General features: G+C 40.2%; 1 protein-coding gene across 4 annotated transcripts; it reads left to right on the top strand.

Annotated features, from left to right (window-relative positions):
• The first annotated feature begins 817 nt into the window (after window positions 1–817).
• mctp2b (multiple C2 domains, transmembrane 2b) lies at window positions 818–25,335 on the top strand. Of its 4 annotated transcripts, none has more exons than XM_028401784.1 (23): window positions 818–952; window positions 4,245–4,822; window positions 6,888–6,941; window positions 7,731–7,848; window positions 9,828–9,970; window positions 10,200–10,276; window positions 10,973–11,087; window positions 11,235–11,261; window positions 12,351–12,521; window positions 13,512–13,642; window positions 13,957–14,143; window positions 15,026–15,119; window positions 15,215–15,317; window positions 15,407–15,509; window positions 15,682–15,783; window positions 15,886–15,960; window positions 16,784–16,903; window positions 19,440–19,553; window positions 21,228–21,269; window positions 22,704–22,813; window positions 23,021–23,130; window positions 23,551–23,648; window positions 24,472–25,335. In XM_028401784.1, the coding sequence occupies exons 2-23, from the start codon at window positions 4,298–4,300 to the stop codon at window positions 24,517–24,519; spliced, it is 2,667 nt and encodes an 888-aa protein (XP_028257585.1). In that variant the 5' UTR covers window positions 818–952; window positions 4,245–4,297; the 3' UTR covers window positions 24,520–25,335. The 4 variants fall into 4 exon arrangements, with proteins under 4 accessions (XP_028257585.1, XP_028257588.1, XP_028257586.1 ...); XM_028401785.1 differs by lacking the exon at window positions 818–952 and adding an exon at window positions 1,557–1,697; XM_028401786.1 differs by lacking the exon at window positions 818–952 and adding an exon at window positions 1,599–1,697 and having other exon boundaries at window positions 4,248–4,822.
• Window positions 25,336–26,191: the final 856 nt, after the last annotated feature.

The following is a 26,191-nucleotide window of genomic DNA, read 5'->3' as shown; positions in this document are numbered from 1 at the left end:
TTCTATAGCAGCTTGTGGTTAAATAATCATTGACAATGTGTAGGGCAGACATCATAAAATGATGCCTGGTGTCGCAGAGTGTATGACAAGGAAGTCATAAAACAAAAATACAGAAGTTAACGTGATATGTATAGAAACAATAAGCTGTGTAAATACAGGAAAGACCAAGCATCTCTATGTTCTGTTTTAAATGGTTGTAATTATCAGACTACAATAGCCTTTTACAAACAGGCAGGAACTGTAGTTCACAGAGGATGAAGTCCACTATGTAATGTATGCTACAGGAAGAGTCAAGCTGTCAGAAAAGAGGGGTGTGTGATGTGTGTAGATCCATCTTATGTTAAATGAAGATTTATTATGTGGAAAGGCGTCATTAGGGTTATTTATGTAAAGGGAGGCCTGAACCTAAAGGGTGGATTATTTAAGGTTATTTGTTGATTAACTACATTACACCTATCTTGAATATGTCCAATATGATGAACTCAAATAGCTCACAAAATTAGTAAAAAATGTTATTTGCTTACATTTTGCAAGATGTAATTCCATCCTAGTCAAGTTACTGCAGTAAACGGGGAAAAATAGAATTAATTTATTAAAAAATAAAATACAAGTGAACTAAACAATCTGTATGTGACAAGCATTCAGAAATATATGTCTAACAAAATAAAACTAAGTTGTGAAGGCGTTAAAATCTTCAAACAAGTTCTATGTCTGCGTGGTAAAAAAGGCAAACTTTTGATGACTGGGTCTGTGACCGGAAGAGCTTTTATTCTGAAGGCCTAGTAAGCCGCGCTGTCGCGTTGCGGTTGACTTCTGATTGGACAGGAGGAAGTCGCACTCACAGAGACGCTCCACCATCGATCTTCTGACCTGTTGCTTGTCTCTCTACAATGTTTTGCAGCCACGAGGTGAATGAGAAACATTCGTCGGAGGTTTCTATAAGCCAAACAAGGTAACGTTTCATGTTTATTTTCTGTTTTTAGACAGAAGCAGGACTCTACCTGTGGAGGTCTTTGAGGTGGGACTGGTCACTTGAACCTTTTCTCATGTCCGGAAGCGTTTCCCCTGGCGGCCAGGTGCGGAGTCCCGTGTGCTGCTCCTCGTTAGCCGCCTGGGAATTTTCCAGTTTCAGTGGAATGAGCTGAAGCTCCAGTCAAACATCTGCTGGTTTAATGTGTGCGTATCCTCAGACTTGCATAGATCATGTCACACTTCTCCTTTGATAAGAGCAAGTTATCTTATTGGCATCGATGTCACCATCGTATAACACAGTGCTAGCTAGCGAGTCATGGTTACTCAGCAGTCCTCTATCATACACTGACAGCAGATGTCTGGAATGTTTACTGGTGCCACATATGTTTAGGGTTTTGTTTGTGTTGATGCGCCACACCTAAACCTGCAGCATTGAACCTGTAATTATTACTAACTGGGACTGCAGACTGTATGAAATGGTGCATGAGCTGTTTCTCTCAGTGGAGTGAGAGTCTTGCCCCAGAACCACAAACTGAAATACTTTCAGGAAATAACTTCTTGTTCTGACAAGACAGGGCTGTTACTCAACACACCTCACAGGCTGAAGAAGGCAGAACACAAAAGCCTTTAAAATGCTTCATCACTGCAAACTGTGACAGCAAAAAAAGGACATATTTCCCCAGGATTTACATGGTATCTTTTACAGAACAAGAGTTCCTCTGAAGGTAATTAAACATTGGACAGGTGCATGTGTTTTCTGCTTTAGGGAAGAGGAAGTAATTGCATGTTCACCATTCAGATCTCTAAAATCTCGAGGATCCAGCCAGCAAAAGTGCTTTTGTGTTTATTGTTTGTTGCTTGTATTACAGTTTTCTAATATCACACGATTTCTCTATACTTCCAGCATCATTTTACATATTACATGCACTATGTGTTAAACACTGTTTATGTTCTCTCCTAAACATCATCAAACGACCTTCTTCTATCGTCGCTTTGGCCTCAGACAGTTTGTTTACTACTATGACCTTTGACTCCAGCACATCATTTACTTGTTTATCAGAGATTGGTCTCGTTTTTCTGGTGAGCTTGCTTAATGTCTTGACGTATGAGAAGCAGATAAGCCTCAAAGTGAGGTTAGTGATGTGAGTTTTAGAGCGAGGTTATTTGCAGGATGGATGCACAGCCTCAGCATCTCCTTGAACTGGGCTGGCTTTACGCCAAGCAGCCTTCACACGTACAGTACCTTTACTGGGTTGGCAGCAGGAATATTCCTCAGAAGGGGTGATAAATGTGCTGCAGTACTTACTGTAGTACACATATTTATAGTCATTGTGGCTATTTGACCACCTGCAATAGGACCGCTATACAGGGCTCTGTCCCTTGAAATAAGTGAGTTAAGATTGTTCAAAGTTAATTATTTATGTATATGATCTGTGGTTAAAAACTGGAACTGTGGTTGGGTTGAATGCTGGGCTGCCACTATTATCACTGTTATCACTAAGTCTTCATATAGAATATGAAAAATACAAGTATGGCCGCCCTGGCTCAAACACTTAGTCGTGTGCAAGCCTTTGTAGTGCAACACCCTGACCATAAAATGCGATCATGAGAGAGTGATTCAGGCCATCCACCCTGAAGACAGTCATGCACATTAACTGTTTGGTCTGCTGCAACCAGTATGATAGTAAAGGCAGACAGGTTGCAGACTTGTGCAACAGAATGGTGTTCCCCATAAGGATGATTTCTATCTGTGTTTTTCTTACATTGTGAAATTATACTCTTTTTTATTTTACATTTATTTAAGCTGTGTAAATATGTCTTTTAATGCCTAATCCAGTTTACAGCAGGTTTAGGTTGCACCTCAGAAACACTGACTTCTGCAGGATGCAGCAGCCTCTGTCAGTCTAAACACAGGTTACTGTGTGACCATGTGAGCCAGACCTTAACATCATTTAGACTGCAGCTAACGTAATGACAGTGTAACAGTCTCATTTTAGACGCTGTCGTTGTCTAATTGTTTGATCTAATTGAATATTGACTGGAGCCAGTGTAAAGACGATTTCCAAATATGACAAGATAAAGTGGAACTACCAGTAGGCCATGTTGCTACATACTGTACCTGCTGGCCATTTTCTTGGTTTTTAGTAACGTCACCCTCCCCAGTGTGCTGTGTCATTGTTTCTATTCCTTATAGGGTCAGGCTGGAGGATTTTTATATCTATATATTTATATAACCAGTCATCATTTTGTCTAATTATAGATTCCATTGTTGCAGACTATCTGAGAAAAACTGTGCATACTAACAACCCTTTTGTTAATACCATTATGCCTGTGAGAACCTAGATTACTGGTTACACTGTTTACAATGTGCTTTGCTGTAAGTGTCAGAGGTTTTGTTGTCACATTTTAAAATATTTGTACTCACAATCTTGGTGTTTTGTCTTTTGGACTCCTATCTCTTCCCTTAATCTGTCTCCTCCCCTTCTCTTCCTGCACTGCTCTATAGCTGATATCATAGCAGTTCTTTGGCTGCTATTAAAGACAATTCAAAGCCAGTAAGAGGCTTAAAGGCCTTGGTTTGCTTTATAAAATCATGTTTTGTCAAAAGCACTGCACAGGAGCACCTACTGTTTGTATTGTCCTGCTTAAAGCATCACAGACCCATGCATTGTTTGCTTTTTGATCTTAAATGTAACATCATACCTCAAACCTCAATATTTTTAGCATTAGTTCATAAATACTTATCTTCAGTTAAGAGGTGTGAAGTTGGTTTTATATATATATATATATATATATATGTATATATATGTGTGTGTGTCATAAAAGCACAATGGCTGCCACAATCACATATGTTTGTTGCTACATATCAAAAGACTACTTTTACTCTCGATATCAAACACAGGTGAACAGTTATCATGTGTTCATTCATCTTCTAATTTCATGATATGCATCTACCGGGGTATTCATTTTTGTTAGCTTTTCTGTAAAATACAATCCTCAGCATAATTATAACTATTAAATTCTATTCATAATAACATAACATACCATTTCTATGGCATGCTACCGTTTCCACATGCACAATCACTGTATATGGGGATGGCAGCTCAGCAGTTTCGTGCCATATTTCATGTTTTTATTTAGTTGAAGCAAACAGCAGTGGACTGTTGTGCCAGTGTTTCTTTGTTAATCTTTAATATAATGGAATTTTAGGATTGCGACAAAGAGATTAATGTTTGATGAATGACACTTCCCTCTCTTTCTCCTTATCCCAGAAGTTGTCAGTGATGTCCAGATAATAGATCTAAACTGAACTCCCGCCTCCATCATGGACTCCAAAAAGCCTGGTGTGCTGCGGCATCTCCGCCAGAAGATGCTGCCACACCTCCGGCGGGGCAAGACGAGCCCAACCAAAGCAGATCATCTTGATCACACCATGGACCATCGGATGAGCTCATCTGTCCCCGACATAAGAGAAATGAGACAGGAGTATCCCTGCATCTCCCACAGCACACAGCTCCAGCAGTACAACTCTCCCAGTTACAGTAGCCCATCCACACCTCTTGCCAAGCCTGCTAGACACCTAGGAGGAAGTGGGCGTGGCCTCAGCAAGGGAATAGTAGGTGGAGGAGCTGAGAGGAGCGAACACAATCTGAGTGTGCCTACAGACTGCACAGACTGGGCTTCCTCACAAGAGTCATTCAACAGTCTGTGTGGAGAGGAGAAGATTTTTCCAGAGACATACTACAGATCTGCTCGAGGCATGGAGCCTGAGGAGCTCGCCCTGCCAGAGATGATGACTGTCTACAGCCCAGATGCCCCCAGTGTGGAGGTTTCACAGGACAGCTCACAGGTACAGTCCAGTTCAATTCAGCTTAATAAGGAGACAGCTCAGGGTCCACAGAGCAGTAAGAAGTGAAATGGAAAACCTATTAATATAGTTTCAGAAAACTTGGCTAGCATATTTTCTTTTCAGAAGCTGCAAATGAAGTTTTAAACATATCAGATTGAAAAAAGATCCACTTATGCTATTATGCAACTTTTTGCACAATAATTGGTTTTAAAAAAAAAATGTAAATTTTTTCCTATGGTGCACAGGTTAAAAACAAACTTCTAATGAATTGACCTGTTTTTTTTATATACATAAGTGGGTGTGAGGCATCTGGTGTGTTTATACAGGATGAACAAAGTTTAATTTGGAGGAGCTGGATACGGCTGGAGGTCCATCCAAAATCAATAGTTTAAGTAGCACTGTACACACTGTACCTGTGTGTTTTTATAATCCCTTGGTATCGGATTCAAGGCCTCACACCTTTGCCACGTTGTTGCTTCCACCATTGACAAGGATGTTTATTTGAGCAGGACTGGCAAGACAAACTTAACATTGTTATCTGGAGAAGAGGCCTTATCTCTTATCTGACAACATTCACAGCCAGTGTTCCTTTTTCACTGTATGATGAAACATGATTAAATACTGCTGTCTTGTCAGTCATGAGCTCAGGATCAAGATTAGGAAGAATTAACATGTTCATAGCTGTTGGAATATGAACTGAAAACATGAATATATTTTGGCTTTTTGTGTAACCTAGTCATGACATAATTGTGTCATAATGTAAACATTGTTAATGCATTAGTCAAAAGCAGGCAACAGTCGAGGACAGGTGTTGTGCTTTTGGATGATCTGTCCTTCCCATTCTCCTAAATGCAACATACAACACAAACTAGGAACTTGTTGAGGTCATATGACCATTTATGTCAAGATAAACTGACTTTGGTGGTTAATGGTCACTGTGAGCTCACATGAATATGTACAACAATATTTTATACACGTTTCTTTATAACTTTTCTCTGGTATTTGCTTTGCTAATTATGCTTAAAGGTTCTCTCAAGTTAAAGTGTTTTGCCCTTCTTTCTTTCTTACAAACAGAAAGGCAAACAAAGGGATGTCTCTAAAGAGATTCAAAGATATGATAATTTGACCTTGCACTTGCTACATAAACTCCAACCATCAGCCATTGTTCGTCTCTAAAAAATCAGAAATATATATGTAAATAATACAAATTATTGACCTAGGTAAGTTTTAAGAATTGCATGCATCACACCAGTGTACATAATTAGTCACTGCTTCTTTAACTACCTCTATGAAACATCTCTTAGTTATCAAATTAGAATATATGCAATGTTTCATGTGACAAATTTTCTAATTTCTTTTCTTACAATCATGCTTACAGCCCGGGCTGATGTATGTCCAAGCTTATAGTTTCGTAAATACTGGGTTCAATGGACTATAATTAAAAATAAAGGACCTTACGGTATTTAAAGTTAAGGGTAATGTTCAAACACCTAAGGATTTAACAGTGGCCCTGTGGTTCAGATTTGCCCTGAGGCCAGAGACCAGGTACAGTGAAAAGAACATCAGAGGAATTTCACAAACACTTGTATGGAAACAGGAAAATAATCATTCTTATGTTCATTCCAACACAGAGACATTATGTCAAAACATTTTCCAGACAGTATGCACTTTCTCTCAATGTGCCAAAAATTAGCTCCAAAACGAATTCGTTTTTTTTTCTTTCATTTTCATTTGCAAACTTGAAAAAAAAGTTCAAGTTCAAGTCACTGCAACAAAAAGGGAGTAAAAAGCAAGTTCCTTTTCCTCTTCTATTAAATTCTTTGGGTTTAATCTGTTTGTGTCTCTAGGACACAGGAATTTCTAATAAATGCTCAGAGGATTTAAGCTTGTGGTTGTACCAAATACCTCGAGGTCAGTCCCTGACCCTTTAGCTGATCAGCAGACTGAAACTTTTCACTTTCATTATCTGGGACTTTACATATTTTTGTTGTTTAAAAAAAAAACCCTATTTCATATGGTATCACATGACAGGCGTTGGAAGCATATTTATCTCCTGTCTCCGCAGTATGATCATCATGATTTCAACGGCCACATGGTAAAGGACGGGGACAACCACAGTGTAAGTGCTGCTATCCTATGTGGGTTTGTTGATTTGCAAAAAGATTCCATGTTGTGCGATTGATGTCATTTTATTTTGAACTTGTTTATAATGTAAACAAAATTACATTAGTACCTTCTGCTGAAGGAGAGAGCGTTTTATTATTAAAAAGACTGCAGTAGAATGTTTCTGTCATTCTAATGGGACTGGTGTTTGTTTGTTGTGTTCCGTGCACACTGACACACATTCATGTCAAAATTTAATTCCAGATTATTGTGCCCTCCCTGTTCAGTACATGAGGGGACAGTAGGCTGTTTGTGGTTTAGCATTCAGTGTGTGCGGCTTCAGTTGGCCGGTCAGGTTTGGGACACTGAGCCGGGTGATTCCAGGCTATTGGGGTTTATTCACTGAGAAGATGCCTGGTGATTTGGTGGAGAGGCTTAATAGCGATTAAATAATCCAGGAAGCATAAAACAACACAGACTACAATCATATAAAGCTTTCAATTTAGAGTGCTTTGTACAAAAAAGCAGGAGTGAAAGCAATACATAAAAATGTATGAAATGATTTGTGGAGCCCTGTGATGGATGGCAACCTGTCCAGGGTGCATCCTGCCTTTTGCCAGTAGATAGCTGGGTTCCAGCGGAGAGGATGGATGATTTATGGTTGATGTAATGTACATTCAAATAAAACAAAAGCATAATAAGAAAGTCATATGTTATGGAATTTCCCTCTGATTTCTGCAGCGTGCTGCCTTGTTAGTACTATTGATATTGTAAATAATGTATTTGTATTGATCTGTGTGTCCAGAGCACGATGGGCAATGAGACCGTGAGTGTGTCGGACAACACCAGAGATCTTCCCAGGTCTTACCTGCTCACCATCAATCTGAAGGAGGGACGTAACCTGGTCATCAGGGATCGCTGTGGTAAGAAGCTCCTCTGGGCATACTGGACTATAATAGATCATTTTACATACATGAAAAATAAAGTATATACCTCAGGTCTATGTGTATTGCATGCAGCAGGCTGCAGGTGCATCCAAGTCTAAACTAGCAACTAACTTTGATTCCAATCCTCAATGTGAAAATGAGGGTTTGAGGGCAGCCTTTTCATCTGAACCTTCTGTCTTATGATCTCCTTAGCTAAAACAATTTTAGTTTTAATTTTAGTTAAAAAAAAATAGATTTGCATGTAGTCAGTGCTGCATTTCTGTTGTTCACATCCTATACTACACTATATGCAGTAAACCACATTACACATAGGTTTACAGCTTGTCACTTACCTCATCATGCATCACAAACTGTTTTTGTCCGTAAGTGCGTCATGTGACAGCTTGTTTATCAGCCAGACTTTTTTTCTTTTAGATGTTCTGATGTTTAAATTGTTTCTCATAGTTAGTGTGTGTTTACTGTTTGGGCTGGCCTCAATCAGCTGATGAACTCAGATGCCTGTTTGATTACAGACTATTTAAACTGAGTCCAGGCACAACAAAGGCAACTGAGTGTCAGGTTAGCTGTGAAGCTCCTGTAACAGCCTGGGCAGGATTCCATACAGCATATTAGAACCCGTCTGTCTTAACCACACCTAACATATAATGCAGCAGGCATGCCGCTCTTGGCGTGTATTCGGATGGGATTTTTCACTGTTGTGTGTCTCTGTATTTACATAACCAGAATCTGGGTGGAGATAATACAGAAAATAAAGGGGAGGATTTTGTTTCACCATGTTATTGTTAAGACCGTATGGTCTTTAAAAGGCAGGACATGGACAGGCTTTTTTTTCTCTTTGATCAGATTATGCCACAGCAGTCATAGCGTGTGTTGGTGCTTTGTTGTGTAATGCTCACATAGTGAAAGCATCACTCTGATGGTGTTATTATACAGTGCAAGCACAAAAAGCTGTGCTTTCTAAAATTTTATTGGACCACCTTTAGATTTGATTATTGCACACATTTACAATGGCATCATTTAGATAAGCTTACACAGTGTCACAACATTTATTTCTCAAATGCATTTTTTTGCAAAATCTTATATTGATGATGGAGGAGTTAGACCACTGCCTTTTCCATGTCTCCAGAGTGTCAGATGTGACTTCTACTACTGTAAGCTTTAAGTGATATTTGTGAAGGATGGTAGTTGACTACTATCCATCCAGGTTTGAGTAATGTATTAAGCAAATCTTAACTCGTAAGCACATTTAGTAACACACTTCCTTGTTTTCTTTGCTTAGTATAGGCCAGATGCTTAAGAAACATCTTTTTTATCTGATGTATTTTCAGTGTTGTTTAAGAAGAAAAGTTACTTACTGCTACTTACTGCGTCAGTAGTGGTAAAATTAAATGTGTGAGCATAAACCGATCCATGAGCATTTCAGGACCTTTTCTTGGTAGACTGCTGCCCTCACCTGGTTGATTGATAGGAAAAACTAGATGTTATATTTTATGCTTCCTTTACTTTGTGAAAATGATTTAGTAGAACAGCAAAACACTGTTTATAATTAGTATTAGAATCTAAAACTTTATTAAACATTCATAATACATTCTTAATCTTGCAACAGTTACTTTCAAGTGCAGGCCTGCCTAAAGATGATACAAGGTTCATGAGAATTTAATGAGAACATGCTAAGTTTTCAGTTGATATAAGCTGAAATCTGATTGGCTTCTGGTTCAGGAAATTGTGGTGCCTTTGGCTGAGGAGAAAAAAACCACATCCTCCATGTATACTCACAAGAGGTGGCACTTTCAGCAGACCTCCCTTTTACTGGAAACCAAGAATTTAAGAGACATGACATGAGTCGATGACTATTTGAATGTGTGTTCAGAACCAAAACCAAGTGGTGTTGTATTACAAGACAAATAAACCGGTTTGATGATTAAATAATGAAAATGATATGTATGTTTTGTCAGGTACCAGCGATCCTTATGTGAAATTCAAACTGGATGGAAAAACATGCTACAAAAGCAAAGTGATCTACAAAAACCTCAACCCCACATGGAACGAGTCCTTCTCTTTACCTGTAAGGGATCTGAATCTGAAGCTTTACATCAAGGTAACTTGTTTCAAAGGCTTTGTGTTGCTCACTTTTTTTGTAATATATTTTTTATTATTATTTTGCAACATACCATGTTGACACCTCAGGTGCATCACCAGGGCAATTCATAAGGTGAAGTCTTATTCACAGCTGTAGCAAAACAGTCAACACACAAATTAAATGAATTATTCATCAGCTTTTGAAATCAGAGCCCTACTACCCTCTCGTTGATGTTGATGTGACTTAGGTGTACGACCGAGACCTGACAACTGATGACTTCATGGGCTCTGCCAGCATCCTGCTGAGTGATCTGGAGCTTGACAAGTGAGTTAAATGTGACTAACTGAACACTTTCTTTATATATTAAACTAGTATCTTATATAAATGCAGTGTTTTATTTACAGTGTTATAGTGCGTGTGAAAAGGCGCCTTCTAGTGGTCGTGGTGATAATTGTTACTTATTAGGTAATAACATGTGGACTCTCAAGCTGTTGTCATCCACTCTGCTGTCTCAGCTCATTACATGTGCTTATTATAATGTAACTGTAGTGGGAGTTTTCTCTGAGAGCAATTTTTGCTGTTTAATTTAAATGTAGAGGATGTGGAGTTATAGATGGCAGTTCAGTGAATGCAGCTTGTGTTCTTATGAAGCTTGTACTGTCTATACAGTTGTTGGCTCGTGTAACCAATTGACTGACACAGTCATGAAAGTAGTCAGCTTCTTCAACCTGAATGACGTAATGGTAACATTTATTGTTGTTTCTTATCACCTTTAAATTACTGAGGTCTACTCAGTAAGGAACTGACCGCTGGGTGTATATTTAAACATCCTTGTGGCTCTTTTTTAGAAACCACATACCACACAAGCTGCTCACTGTTACGTGTTTCAACCTTTCTTCTTTGTTTGGTGGATGTTCATGGTGTACCCACAAAGTGTTCCGTTTGGTCTGAATAAACCATTCTTTCTATCCAGACCACCCATCGCTCTTGTCATTGAAAGTGATATTCACTTTGTTTCAGGGTCAATGAGCTGTCGTTGCCTTTGGATGATCCAAACAGCCTGGAGGATGATATGGGCGTTGTGCTGGTGGACATGAGTCTGTCACTCAGAGATGGAGACAGCAAAAGGGGCAATGTAGGGCAAGCCCCTCCCCATGTTCTTTACTGCATGTATTCTTGCACCAGGACAACTTGCTATGCATTGAATATCTATTGGTCAGTTCTGTAGCCTACTAACCACAGTGTTTTGTTTTGCATCTAACATGCATGCTCCCGGCGGCAGAAGTGGCCACGAAAACGAAGTTTTAGGGTAAGGCATGATGGAGGGAACACACTGGACGGACTGATGCTAGTCAGAATTATATAGGTGTCCTGGTATCTGCCATTTATAAAAGAGAGACTTTATTATATCAAGGAAATGAACTATAATAATAAAATTGTCCTTACTTGGAGCTTAGAAATAATTGTGACTAGTCTAATTGAAGTGCAATAATGCTTTGTTTTTATATGTTTTTCTTTCATTTTGTCAGCTACCTGTGCCTTAAGATTATCTGAATGATTTTTATCTCTTGTCACAAGAGGGCAGCAAATCACTAAATTTAAACTCACTCAGTACTCAGTAGTCACTTATACATGTGTGACAGTGACCTGCCAATATACACTGAAATGTGAATGAAGTCATCAAGTCAGCCTTTTTATCTTTAAAGTTTGCTGTGTATTCAGACCCACAGGCTTAAGAAAGGGTGTGAAAAAATTATACGGTGTTTTAAATTAAAGTAGTCTGACTGCTGTGTTCTGATTTTCCACTGACGAGGGATTTCACTGATATAGCAGCTGCTGAATGCATGTTATTTTTGCTTATCATGCCATTTTCTGAATGGCCACTAAGTGCATGTTCCTCTGCAGCATGAAATACGTCTTGTAGTGTGCCAAGTGCTTGCAGTGCAGCATGCTAATTGAAACATGATTTTCTGCCAGTGCATGTGGCAGAACAGAGATATTGGGGCAAGTGTCGGCTTGATCTGCGTTAATTAAATCTGTGTTAAATTTATCTGAGTGCTGCATTGTGTCTTCATGTAAGCTCAGCCAATTATCTTGGAATATGGCTGCCCATTATCTATGTAAGAGAGGGATGCTTCTCTGCACTGTATACTGCAGGATTTACCATAATCTCAGTGTAACAACGGCTCATAGGGGCTCATGGAGTGAGACAGAGAATTGTGTTTCACTCAGCTTTTTTTCTAGTTGGGCTTGTCGATACATCCAAAGCACTGATATGATAATGTAATCTGTTTTTTTTTGTTTGCTGTCTTTCCTGTCTCTAATTGTTGTGTGTACATTTTAAAATAAGTCGATTTAGCTGGGTTGGAGATCTGTATGACAGTTGTGTCCTTAACAGTCAGGAGGGAGTCTTCAGAGCTTACGTTTGTCAGAAGCAATGAGGAAGAGTCAGCTGTGGACGTCTGTTGTGTCTGTGACTCTGGTCGAGGGAAAGGAGCTACCACTGGACTCTCAGGGAGGCCAGTTCTTCGTTCGCTTCAGACTGGGAGAGCAGCGGTACAAAAGCAAGGTACCTGATGGAGGACTGACGCTCTCATCATCTTTCCACTTCGCCTCTGCTTGCCTCATCCTCTAGTTTATCAGCTTCGGCTTCCACACATTTTTTTTTATTACACTCTTCCTTCTCTAAATCCTGATATGCATTTAGAGTTTTGTCCAGTTTAAATTATGCTCTATTTTCTTTATTTTTTTGATTATGAGGATATATTTTCATATGTCAGCCTCATTATGTTGAAGTAAAGAAAGATAGGCCAATCACATTAAAACCAGTGGCATGATGAGCCTACTTTAATAAAATGTAGAAAAAAAACAGGTTACAGATGAAATGATGGTTCCATCTACAAATATTAGACCTTGGCAGGAAGTAAAGAGGACTGGTCTTAGTCAAGGAAACCATGTATTGTACATGAAGTGACTGACTTTTCTTCAAACCTGACAAATTAGGAGCCATTTTACATTCACTCCTAATTCTGCAAATGGGATTAAGAGAGGTTATGTTAAGGCTGAAAACTACAGGGCAGACTGAATTTGATCTCAATGAAGGGAGATGTTTAGCCCAGAATTCAGTCTTTGTCCTGACAATGACTCCTGTGAGAACAGAGTAAGAACAAGAGCACTGACTGACTTTGACTTAGGTGACTTATGTGGCCTGATGTTGTAGAATGAATGTGTTGATAATCTATAGCCAATGATAATTCGAGCCAAGAAGAGATATATATTGGATTTCCAATGTGTGGCATAAAAAGCTTAATCTGTGACTGCTGCTGCTCAGCCTGACAGCCGGATGATGCCAAGCACTGATGCTCATTTTGTATGTGCTGGTGGCTGTGGGCTGCTGTCATTGATGATTACTTGCGCCACGTCATCTATTACACATCCCAGCTGCAAGCTAATAAGCAGCATTGCATAACTGTAAATTTAGTATCAAAGTCAGGTGCCTGTGTGATGTGAAAATAATGATTCTTTGACTTTCTTATATTTCTTGTCATTCTTGTGTTAGAATGTCTGCAAGGGGGCCAATCCTCAGTGGAGAGAGAGGTTTACCTTTAACCTGTTCATAGACAGTCCACAAATCCTGGAGGTGGAGCTTTGTTCCAAGGGAGGGAGAAGGACTGAGGAATGCATGGGGATGTGAGTTCTTTCAGTCTGCTGGCTTCATGTAGCCAAACTACATGTTGCTAGCTTAAATCACAGAATGTGTGCAGTCATACTGATACGTCTTTCACACTGATACATATGAAATTAACAGCATTACTAGTGCACTTGATTTCTCCATGTATAAAGTAAAGGTCAGTAAGTACCCACTGAATGCCATTTAACATGCAGTCTGCTAGAATATGCTTGTTTACTCTTGTTTACATGTCTTTGCAGACATGGTGAGCACTGTATATCTGTAATATATGCATGACTAAAACTGCATTGCACATGCATGTCTGTGTGTGTAGGTGTGAAGTGGACCTGTCTAGGGTCCCTTACAATCAGAGGCAGCTGTTCACACACACAATGGACCAGGGGAGAGGATGCCTGGTCTTCCTGCTTACACTAAACACATGCAGCGGCGTCTCCATCTCCGACCTCTGTGCGGCACCACTTGATGAACCTCACGAGCGACAGAACCAACTGGACAGCTATGTCAGTATCTGAAGTGTATGGTCTGATCACGTCTCTTTGTTGTACGCTCACGGGGGACTTAATTAGGAACACCATACTGATAGTAGGAGTCATGTTAACACGTTCGCATCATGTCATGCCTGCAGATTTGTCAGAAGTTCAGTGATGAGGTGAACATTAACTACAGGAATTTATGCATTGCACTGCTGCCACACAAATGCACAGGTGTTCCAGATGTGCATGTGTGTATTTATAAAAGTCAATTACCACTTCAGCCTTTATCCTCCACTCTGAATGAGATAGACCTTGACTCAGGATTTACAATGAAGCTTAGATCCATTAAGTTTTTATCATCCTCACTGAAACATTGAGTCATTCAAATGTATTAAGTAGAGCAGAACTCCACATGTACAATAATAGTGCCATTGGCATACATTCGATCTAACTCATCAGTTGATCTCATGATACAAACATAAGACCTAGCAGATTTTTTTTTCTAATGGCAAATCTAAAATCTAATTTATATACAATCCGAAGACATTTGCAGCACTTTATGTGTTAAAGAGCCGAGAGGTGGCAGTATCAGCCTGGATCAGCTGATTCTGCTACATCTGTTCAGCAAAGGACAGTTTAGTGACATCCTGTTTTAACACCAGCAAGTGAGTTCAGATTCACAATATTAATATTATGAAGTGTAACCAAAACATATGTGTCATTGGTCAAACCTTGCAGATAGATGCCTTGATAGAGATGAAGTAGCCCAGAGAATGTATACACATTGAAAACAAACAGAAGGAAGGAATGAATACTGTTTTGTAGATGGACTGTACATAGATTGAGGAGAATGAAACGTTTCATGTGCCTACAAACCTCATGTTCCTTGTCTTCCTTATGTCCCCTCAGAGTTTGAAAAGGTCCCTGAAAAACCTCCGTGATGTTGGTTTCCTTCAAATCAAAGTTATCAAGGCTACAGATTTGATGGCTGCTGATTTAAATGGTACAACATGAGTGGCTTTAATCCTGTTGTTAAAATTGTAAGTGGACCTCTGGTAAATGCAGTGTTAAGTTTTGTGTTTTTTTTGTCTGCTGCAGGAAAGAGCGACCCTTTCTGCGTGCTGGAATTGGGGAACGACAGACTGCAGACCCACACAATCTACAAAACCCTCTACCCGGAGTGGAATAGAGTCTTCACGTTGTCAGTGTTTTGTTTTAGCACTGAAACACATTATCTTACTGTTTCTGTGTGTGTTGGTCTGTATCTTACCTCCTTGTGTGTCTCTGCAGTCCTGTCAAAGACGTTCATGATGTTCTGGTGGTGACCATCTTTGATGAGGATGGAGACAAGGCGCCAGACTTCCTGGGAAAAGTTGCCATTCCCCTGCTCTCGGTACTCACTGAGTCCGTCATGGAGACAAATCTATTTACACTCTGTGTCTAAATTAAAGTGAAGAGGGCGATCTCACTCCAGACAGTTGAAGACTTGCTAAGATGTAATCTAGCTTGACTGATGGTCAGGTTCGTGGCTGAGTTCAGCACCTGATGCCCTTTCTGTCCTGCAGATCCGCAGGGGACAGCAGATAGTCTACCCACTGAAGAAAGAGGACTTAGGTGGGCTGTCGAAGGGGAGCATCACTCTAGAGCTGGAGGTTATTTTTAACCCTGTAAGTAAGAGTTCACCGTGCAGTGGGGACATGGGGACACAATGGCTTTGAAGGGTCCTGATTCTGTCTGCTTTTCACTGATTTATTGCTTTTCTTTTACAGGTCAGAGCAAGTATAAGAACGTTCCAGCCAAGGGAGAGGAGGTTCATAGAGGATAATCCCAAATTTTCCAAAAAGGTTTGATAGTTTTGATACATTTACTCTACATACATTTACTCTATTCCAGGGTTAGGAAATTATTTTGCATGCAACAAAAACAGGATTTTGATGTGTTTATGACTTTGCTGATACATTCACTGGTAAAACAAAATAAAAAAAAAAATCATTGTCAACAAATTCAGCTTTTTGTGGAACTCAGTCGGTTTTAGTTGAACAAACAAGTGATGCAGTCCTGACAACATTTCTCTAACTGAAACTTTAAGGAACTGAAATAAATGTTAGCATGTTTGAATTGGCTTTTCAAGAATTTGTGCCCATTTTTGTAACTTTTCTTTCTTCAGCAGAGCGCCTCCAGAGGCAAACCTGCCTTAGCTTGAAACTAAAAAAAAAAACGGAGCTTTAATTGAACCCAACTGTGACTGAATTCTTGTTCACTGTTCTGCTACATTAGTTTGATATACAGTGTGCAAGACAGGGTGCGAGACAGGGTGCCTGACTGTCTGTACTTCCCACAAAGACTCATTGTTGTCAGACAATACATTGCCCACTAACGTCGAAATTGGCTTACACACTGAGGACCTGGTTTGTAATGTGCAGGGTTTCAGTCTGTTTTAATGTTGAAAGTCTTGTTTGACAAAATCAGGTCAGATTACTGACATTTTTGCCCCTTGCCCACTGGCTCATGCCAAAACATACCAGCCCTTGTCTCTTGTTTTGCTGCTGGACTGGATGTTTCGTAGGGAAAGTGTAACAGCTTACTAAATTAATTCCACAGGCAATATATTAAACCCACTGCTGTAATATTTATCGGTTTTGTTTGTTTATAATTTGTATCTTTCAGTCTCTGGCCAGGAATGTGCTGCGTGTTCAGACACTATACAAGGCTATCATGTCGACACTGCAGTACATCAAAAGCTGCTTCCAGTGGGAGAGTGTTCAGAGGAGCCTGCTAGCCTTCCTGGTGAAGTACTTTAACTGCTTATCAACACACGATCTGCATTTCCCTCTGTTTTCCCTCCAAGGCTGCGGAAGACAACCGCAGTCTGGCCAACCCCTACTTGAACTCTCTCGGAGAGAATCTTAATCAATGCAGCGTTACGCTCAGCAGAAACATAGGCTTGGCCTCGGATCTGTGTTGGAGTGGACGCTTTCAGTGTTGCGCGTCTCCTGGATGCAGAGTTAAGCCTCAGCTGGAGAGAGTAGAGTCCCAGTGGAGTCGAGAGAGTCTATTTTTGTTCTACTTCCCTGACAACTCATTAACCCTCTGTCCAGTCTGCACTCCGTTTGATTTAGGCCCCATTATGAAGACAGAAGTTCAATTGAAAGGCTCTTCAGAGATAAGGTTGATTCTCCCTTCCCGTCATTGTCGAATACAAGTGAGCAAGTATGAGGACGGAAGCACAGGAGTCGCCTCTCAGCCCCTGCCTTTAAACTGCAAAAGTGAAGTGGGTGCTGATCTCTCTCTGTCATTATTCTCTCACAGATCCAGCTCGATAAAAATGGCATACAGCAAGTTGTTCATTAACTATGCAGGCAATCAAGGTCATGGAGAGTTCCTTTTGTTTTTACAGCTTTTGTCCTGTAGATGGCACTAACGCTTTGCTCAGCAGTTAAGGACCGTCTTACATGTTTGGGTGTAAAGATACTGTACAGTGGCCAGTAGTACAGTTTGTTCAGTTTGCTGTGAAAAATAGGTGCAGCAACACAGAGCTGCTATGTGCAGAGGAGGCACTGTTTGAGGCATTTTTTTAAAGATGATATCGATATAAACATTCATCCGGGATTGAGTCGATGGTCAGTGTCCTTTAAACAGAAACTGCTTGTAATAAAATAGTAAAAGGTACTCTCACTCTACCTTTTCATCCACCCGATATACACAAGATTTAATTAGTGATAATATTGTTGAGGTAGAAATTATACAAGCAAGAAAAAGCACACAACATAAACGATCATCCTCCCACTGTGCCTCAGCGTTTGAAAGACAGTACCATCTGCACGCATGTTTTCACACTGGTGCTTGCTGCCTTTTCAAGCTTCAGTGAGAAGAAATAAATGGCTAAAAACCCACCACATGCGCCTAACCAGGCACAGTATGAGAGGATGCAGTAACTAACTGCACAGTGTTGGTCACTGAGCTGTAACTGATATGACATGTATATATTTAAATATATATACACATAAATCTACATCAGTTTAGTTTCAGTAACATAATAATAACCGTGTATGCAAATGGTATGAGTGCTTAAATATGGCTTCAGTCATGTTAAATTGTTATTATTCTCAGAACCTTGAAGGATTTCACTGTGAGCACACTATCACATGTTAAGTAGCAGCTAACTCTGGCTGCACTGCAGTAATACTTGGGGCCTGGTATGAAAGTTAGAAAAAATCTATGTACCTTTTTGTAGGTGTTCAGTTCAGCGACTGAGCGGTTACACCACCCCACTAGCAGTTTATCCATTATCCTATAATTGTTACTTGTGGACATGTTAGGGGTGTTTTTCACTCACATGTTCTCACAGCGATTTCTGTGCCGTGCAAAATCCTCACTGAATATTGGTGTTGAAATCCTTTTGCTTCTCACTTCAGTAGCTCTCCCGGCATTAGACTTCTTTTTTTTTTGGTTATTTTCTATGATCTGTATCGTAATCCCAGAGCCCCTTTTTGCTGTCAAAGACTATGTAATGCCTCTTAAGCTGAAATGGGCTGCAATTATCACAATCTTTATGGGTTGAGTATACATTTCCATCAAAGCGTGACTTGCCTTCTCCCTTCACCCCCCCTATTCTAACTCACCCAGTCATTACAAAGTCCTCACTAATAAAACATAACCCTTTCCAGTGAGGACTTGGTTTCATCTCCTCTCCCAGGCCCTGTTTTGGCTTGTGATAACACAGACAAGAGCATGCTTGACTTTTTTGCACATTTAAGCTGATGGTGGTAGTGGTGACAGCGGGGGCGGAGGTCTGATCTGCCATTTTTTTTTTTATGTCGGTCGGTGCCTCACAGGAGAGTGATGCCTTTACCAGATGTTCGCTTCTGTTTTTATTAGCATATAAAAACCTGTAAACTCTTCCAAACGTCTTTTGGCATGCTGCCGCTTTGGCCCGCTGCTAGCTCTCTGACAGCATTATTTTGAGCCTAGACTTAGCAAATGGTCATACTTTTTATCCTTTGCACCTGAGTGGGATGTGCATCACAAATCAATATGTCAATATGTATGATTCTGACATATACATGCACAGGCTCCCTGTGGCTGCATTGAAATGGTCAGCTTTAATGTACACAGGATCAGAGGGACCGAGTAATTAGACCTATATGGTTAATGACATTTTTCAATAAATATCACATTTGGTCAACCTTTAAGAAGCAGGAATTTAGAAGTAAATCAAAGTGTCTTTAGATGTGTCCTAATGGACGGCAGTGTGTTTTATCCTGTCACCCCCTCCTTGGGCTTGACCTTACTACTTTCTGACCTCTCAACCCTCTGCCTGCAGGTGTTTGTGGTGACAGTGTGGTATTGGGAGTTTTACATGCTGCCCTTCTACCTGGTTCTGCTCATCTCGTGGAACTACTTCCAGATCCGCTCCGGACGTGTCAGTCAGGTCGTGGTGAGTCCGGAGCAGCTTCCTCTGCCTCATCCATCTTCTTTTACTGAATGATTTGCTGGCTCCTGTTGCTTATTTCTTTATTTTGTAGAGACACCTAAGCCACATTTTGTTCGCCTAATTAAAAGCTGCTATGTTTCCATAGCAACTATTTGTACTTGGCTACATAATAATAAAATTAGAGATAATGCATAAGCATAGAAATCTCACTGAATAGACTAATGTAACAGACCATTATAGCCTAAGCTAATTTGCAGCGCTTGTCCTTTACTGAGGCAGGTTTTTCTTTTTTTTTTCCTTCAGCATCAAGTTTTTGTCCTGACTGCTTCTGATTCTGTGTAATTGCTCTGTCCACGTTATGACTGGTTAATTAAAAAAAGTTTTTAGCAGTCTGAAAAGGTCAGTGTGTACAGAGCCTTTTCCATTCACTGTAACCACTTTCTGTTCCACTGATTAGGTGTCCTATGTGGAGTTGCAGCTGTACTTAGTAAATGCACTAGTTTAGCACAGACAATAGGCTGTCGCACACATGTGTCAAACTTAAGGCCTGCGGGCCAAATACAGCTCGCTGCAACAATCTATATGCCCCGCACCACGATGTCCAAAACATTTGATCCGACACAAGTCTTTTTTTAGTAAATGTAAATGAAAGATTTTAATTTTTCATATAATTTTTAACTTAAAATTTTAAAATTTCACAGAATAAACCCACAGTCATGCTCACATTATTAAAAAAAAAAATTGGAGTGCAGCTCTGACCTTTAAATTGTTGTACAGCTGTGAACAAAAAGAAACGTACACACAGGCAGGCACACATCTACAGAGGAGGCTGACATCATAGCAAAATATGTTTATCACACAGTCAGTTTTGTGGTGAGTACCAATAATAGTGAGTGATAAGTGCAACTTTAAATCTAGTACATCATGTTTGGGGCTACTTTTTGGCATTTATTGAAAGAGGGAGAGGGGGGCAGAGGGAGAGAGAGGGAGTCGTGTGCATTTACGCACATAGTGACCAGCACCCCCACCCCCAGTTTGAGTTTGACACCCCTGTTGTAGCAAATTATCCACACCAAGCTTATTTTCATCAATTAATTAATATCAGAAAATCTTCAGAGAATTACAAAAAAACAAATTATCCAGATTGTAGAAATTGTCATCACTGTGTGATATATGAATACAGTTAAAGCATACAGCCCAGAGAGAAATGTACACAGCCTCAAGCATTGAGGACTTCAGTTATATTCTCATGCCATCATCCAACCTGTTTTAGTTGTTACATTAGTTTTTGTAGTAATACCAAGGCATAAGCTACAAATTACAATCATTTTAACAATGATGAGCTATTATCCACTACCAAGATGATTGAAATGAACCCAACAGTTGCGAAGGTGAAGGTGACAGACCTCTGTAGGTTTGTCTGAGTACCTCCTGTCACATAGAAGTAATCATGCGATCCATTGCTGACAGACAAATATTGATTGTAACAGCTGTAAATTAAAAGCCAGCTCGGCTTGTTAGTCAGCTGTCCTGCAGTGGTGAGTGTTGCAGGATGCTAATCTCAGCAGCTTGAGTTAATATGAGATCCTGGTGTCACTAAAGACAGAGTGAGTTTATTACATCTGATCCTAGAATCCCTCTGAATCTCACCTGTCTGTTGTGACTCTTTTCTTTCAGGACAGCATGGATTTGGCGGATGAGGACGAGGACGATGAAAAGGTACATGCGCGTGGTGGCTGTTTATTTTTGAAGAATTTAGCTTTATGTTTTCATGTTGACAAAGGTATCTCTCTCTGATCTATGGGTCTGTGCGGCTAAGCCTTTCATTCAAAACCAAATCCTGATGCATTTTAAATCTTGCCAACTCCTAGCTGTATTTTTTTTTGTTAACTTTTGCTTACCAAAAGATATTTAGGCTTAATGAAGACCTCACCAACACATTCCCGCTTGTCACGACACATTCATATGCAAATTGAGGGGTTGGGAAAAAGGTTCTGGCACATTTGGAAAGTCCCTCAGCTTAACACACCATATAACACATCAATATGGAACTAATGACAACACTTAGACATGCTTTCTCAGAGCTTGTTTTTGAAGTTTGTGTTGAAAGTGTTAAAATGCTTTTAGGAAATGAAATATTTCTCCAGAATGACATCAGTTTATCGTAGATGTTATGAACGGCCTGGTGAGAAGTAGGTTCTCATAGTGGTCACAGTGGGAATGTGACCCTGCAATGGCTGAGGTGGTCTAGTGCATTGATGGATATGTAACTGAGGTGGAACTGGATTTGTCTTACATGTGGTTTTTGAGACTGAGTCACTGTCCATCTGGAATATCCTTTGGTGCTGAGAACAGCTTCCCCGCAGTCCACGCAGACTGAGGCTCCTCTCCTCAGACCTGTAACCCTCCGTTAGTCTCAAAGCATTTGATGTGGCCTTGTCTCTCTGAAGTCTGGCTCTCACTGCTGAGAAACTTCAGAGAGTCTGGTCTCCACTGTTTACTTTAAAGTCATTTCTCCCTACTGGGATCTGGACTAGCCTGAGAACAGTACTTCATCGCTTTCATAATGTAATGTCCAGCCCCACGCAGAAAAAACATTCACTTCTAAACCTCTAAACTTCTTTCAAAACAGCTCATCTCTACCTTTACATCCATGTTTTGCAGCTCTTCACAAAAGTTAAATAAGTCTGAAGTGTTTTTCTTTCTTCAGACCTGCGGGAATTTTGCACCCATCAGTCCAACCACATAAAGCAGACAGGGCCAAGTTAGCTTACCCTGGGTGCCAAATAAATCTGAACTTTTTATCTTTATTTTCTTTAACTGGTGGTATTGGTACATTTTTATTATGATTATTATTTTTTCATCAACATCACACAGAAGCAAGGCAGTGTAGTAGAGGAAAGGCTTTGCCACAAGAACCAGATCTATATCCTTGACTATAGACTCTGGCACAAGCGACATTCCTGATTTTCAAGCACAAACTTATTAGAACTTTAATTATTCATATCAGGGTACATGTTAAAATACAACAATACACAAGTTTGAACTGATGCTACTCATTACCTCTATTTTCTTATAAAGGGGCATACTCTTAAGCGTGCTTGGTTTATTTGCAGTTTTGTCTTTGTCTTTCTGTGTCATTTGCTGCTATAGGAGTCGGAGAGGAAAGGGCTGATAGAGAAAATCCATATGGTCCAAGAAACAATCATCACCCTTCAGAACCTGCTGGATGAGATCGCCTGTTTTGGGGAGAGGATTAAAAAGTATGATCAATTGTGAATTATAGCTCACTCCTGCCAAATAGTTGTTTAGGGGATATGATTTAAATATGGATCCTATAAGCATCCAATTCAAAAAAAAACCTCACTACACTTGATTATTATTGCAGTAGGTACTAGTGTATATGCTATTTTTAGCAAGAAAAAAGTCTCTCTTGGCAAAAAGTCATGTTTCTAATCTTATTTTGGCAGCACGTTCAACTGGTCAGTGCCGTTCCTGTCTGGGCTGGCTTTCCTGGTCTTTGTCATTGCAGCTATCCTCACTTACTACATCCCTCTACGCTACATCATTTTGATTTGGGGTGAGTTCCAGACATGTTTGTTAATCTATGTCCTTCGTGTTTACATGTCTAATTGCCTCCATTTTAGCTCCATAGCATCATCACCCACGCAAAATTCTCTTTACCGTCATAAAAAAATAAAACTTCTATATTTACCTTTATTAATGTTAATTTCTCTGTAGTCCACAGGACTAGGTCACTGCTTGCCCCTCTTAAGCATATGCAACTTCCAATGTTAAAATGGTTGGCTTGCTGTTTGGAGTGTTCCTATAAAAATTAGAAAGTAAAATAAGTAAAATGCACCAAACACTGCGGTGCTCAGCCGATACAGTATTTATTGGACAGCGTGAGTCTCCCTCTGCAAGTATTTGTTTGTGTGGAAACAAAGAGCACAGCCAGAGACTACTGTTAATGATATGTTGGTGTGAATTTCTGTTTTAGGTATCAATAAATTCACCAAGAAATTACGGAACCCGTACAGCATTGACAACAATGAAGTGCTTGATTTCCTGTCGAGGGTGCCTTCAGATGTGCAAAAGGTAAGCTCTGCTCAGGAAGCCCAAAATCCCAGAGCCCGCTAGCTTTGCATCTTACTACAACAACTCCCAGGCGTTCTTCGCTGTTGTCTGTATAATTAGTTTCATCTGTATAATTATGTAGCCCTGTATAATTTTTGTTGTGTTTTGGTCGTGATACATCCCTGGTGGAGGTCTGCTGCTTAGCAGCTTTGCAAATCAGGCTGTTCCCAGGCTGAGAGAGGAGACGCAGCTGCTGGTGCTGCTGGTGTCTCTAGTACGAGCTCACCATCACTTCAGCTGCAGAGGTTGTAGGAGGGTGAGGGAGTCCTGCGATAATGGTTTACTGTAAAAAGATTCTGAGAGGTTGGAAATAGTGTGCTATTCATAACAAATCTATAGGCTTCATTTTTATTCCTCCTCTTCCATCTGGTCTTTGTGCTGACCCCCTCTGTTTTTTCCTCCTCTCTTCTTTCCCTCTTCGCTCCTCCTCACCCACTCTGCCTCTCTTAGCTGTTTGACCCCATTTGTCTCCTCCCTCTACTTCGTGCATGCCCCTTGGGCCGATGGGTTGAGTAACTGTGACTCTCTGTAGTCTCTTTGCTCCACTGTTATTGTGCAAGTGTGACGACAATGGTTACTCCTCTCTCAGCACTGGGAGTGTTAGAGCTTCACTCTACACATATTAGGAAAAATGTGGCTTTATGATGCAGATTTAACTTGTTTTATTATACAGCAAATAGCATCAATGCATACTTTATAAGCCAGCAACAAGAGCAGAGTTAGATTTTTCATCCTTTCATTGTTTTGCCTGTCTCTTAAAAAAACGCGTTATGATTTCTTTAAGGTTCAGTACAGTGAGCTGAGAGGCAGCAAAAAGAAGAAAGTGTTGTAGGATGACCTGCAGGGTGGTGGTATGTATACTGGGCCTGACGCTGTGGTCACTGTGCTTCCAACCTAAAAAAAAAAAAAAACAGAATACAGGGAACTTACTGGAACTAGTGTGGGGGGTGGTGTGGTGGTCATTAGGCATGAACCTTTTATATCCACCTTTCTTTTTTTAACCAAAGAATTCCTCACTAAGGACTTCAGCACATTTAAATGTGTCTATGCATTCATTACCCGAGCAATTTGTAATAATATCCCCAAAGAATATAAATGTATTATTCTGTGTACAGTTTATTTCTTAAGACGATCAATGAGATGAAATCAGTGTGTATGATGCTGTATGTATATGTTTGGTGTATATTTTTATATCATTTACACATATGAAGACTTGCATTCTCAAGTATAAGAGAATCCTTGTGTGAAAAAAAACATTGGGATGTAAAAAAGCAGGAGTTATGAGGTGTTTAAAGGTTTTAAATAGTATGATATTATAACGTCAGGTAGCAGTTTTCTAAATTAACCTTTCATGTGTCCTTATACAGCAGTATATGAAACATTATCTGCAAATGTAAGAAAATGAATGAACATTTTTTTTTCAACATGGCAACACATTTATTTTATAAAGTTGACAGAGTGCCTGTATTTAGTTTTTAGATTTTCCGTCATGACATACAGCGGATGCACTGTGCGCTGTGTTTTATTTGACTTTGCTTGTGAGTGGGATGTGGTCAATCACACACTCCCACTTTATTTATTATCGACGACAAACACTGATGAAGACTTTGTGTCCTTCATTTGTAACCGCAATAAATGTGCACACCAGCACCGTGTAGCGTTTTCCTCTGCCTTTCCTGTCTCAGCTCTTTGAATGTGTTCATCCTCTCCCTGCTCCCGTGCTGCAGGATTGTGGGCGTCTTAACAGCACAGTTTCCAAGCCCCCCTCTCTTCATTAGGCTTTCATGAAGCGAGGCGAGGCTGTGCGAGAGACCTCGCTGGCACCCGGGCTCCCCGCTGTGTTGATGGCCCTTGGGCGTCGCCACAAGCAGGAGGACCTTGGCGACCTCCTCTCAGCTGCTGTGACGAGATGCCTGCAGCCAGCATTCTATCAAGCACAGCAGCCAGACAAAACCTCCGGTAACGGGCTCCACATCGCTCAGGAGGAGAATTTTAAAGCCAGCCACAAGCAACAACAGCCGCACTAATTTAGGGATTGGAGAATTGGAATAGTTAAGATGTTGCTGTTCAGAGTAATACCCTGGGATTTATGGCTTTTAAGTCAGAGCGCGTGGGCACTCAGTCAGCAGCCTCTTAAACAAGAAATGAGGGAAATCGGAGAAAACCACTCTCAAGGAACACTATAAGAAATGCCTTTATTTTACACAAGTGCTTTTAATGATTGATCTGATTAGATGCTACTGGATTTATATAACACTTCCTGCAGAGTAACACACTGCTCAGTACACACACTACACAGCGAAGCACAATGTATGCAAAATTTGATGATTTGTCCAACTGTCTGGAGAACAGAGGGTGTGGAGAATGTGGCAGACAGTGACCTGTGTATCTCTTCATCTAGTTATAATGTTGACTTAGGTATTCAATATTAATAACCTGCTGTCAAGGACACTGGAAGGACATCTCAATTTGACACTTATAGGCTCTGCATGAATATGTATAGG

Source organism: Parambassis ranga, chromosome 3 (genome assembly GCF_900634625.1).
Source record: "Parambassis ranga chromosome 3, fParRan2.1, whole genome shotgun sequence".
Lineage (NCBI taxonomy): Eukaryota > Metazoa > Chordata > Actinopteri > Ambassidae > Parambassis > Parambassis ranga.
Note: the sequence above shows the minus strand (reverse complement) of the source record. Positions and strands in the feature narration are given on the sequence as shown.

Coding starts and splice junctions, on each gene's coding strand:
- mctp2b (XM_028401784.1), top strand. CDS start 4,298: ATGGACTCCAAAAAGCCTGGTGTGCTGCGGCATCTCCGCCAGAAGATG. Junction 9,971..10,199: donor ATCTGAAGCTTTACATCAAG/GTAACTTGTTTC, acceptor GATGTGACTTAG/GTGTACGACCGAGACCTGAC. Junction 15,318..15,406: donor TGGAATAGAGTCTTCACGTT/GTCAGTGTTTTG, acceptor GTGTCTCTGCAG/TCCTGTCAAAGACGTTCATG.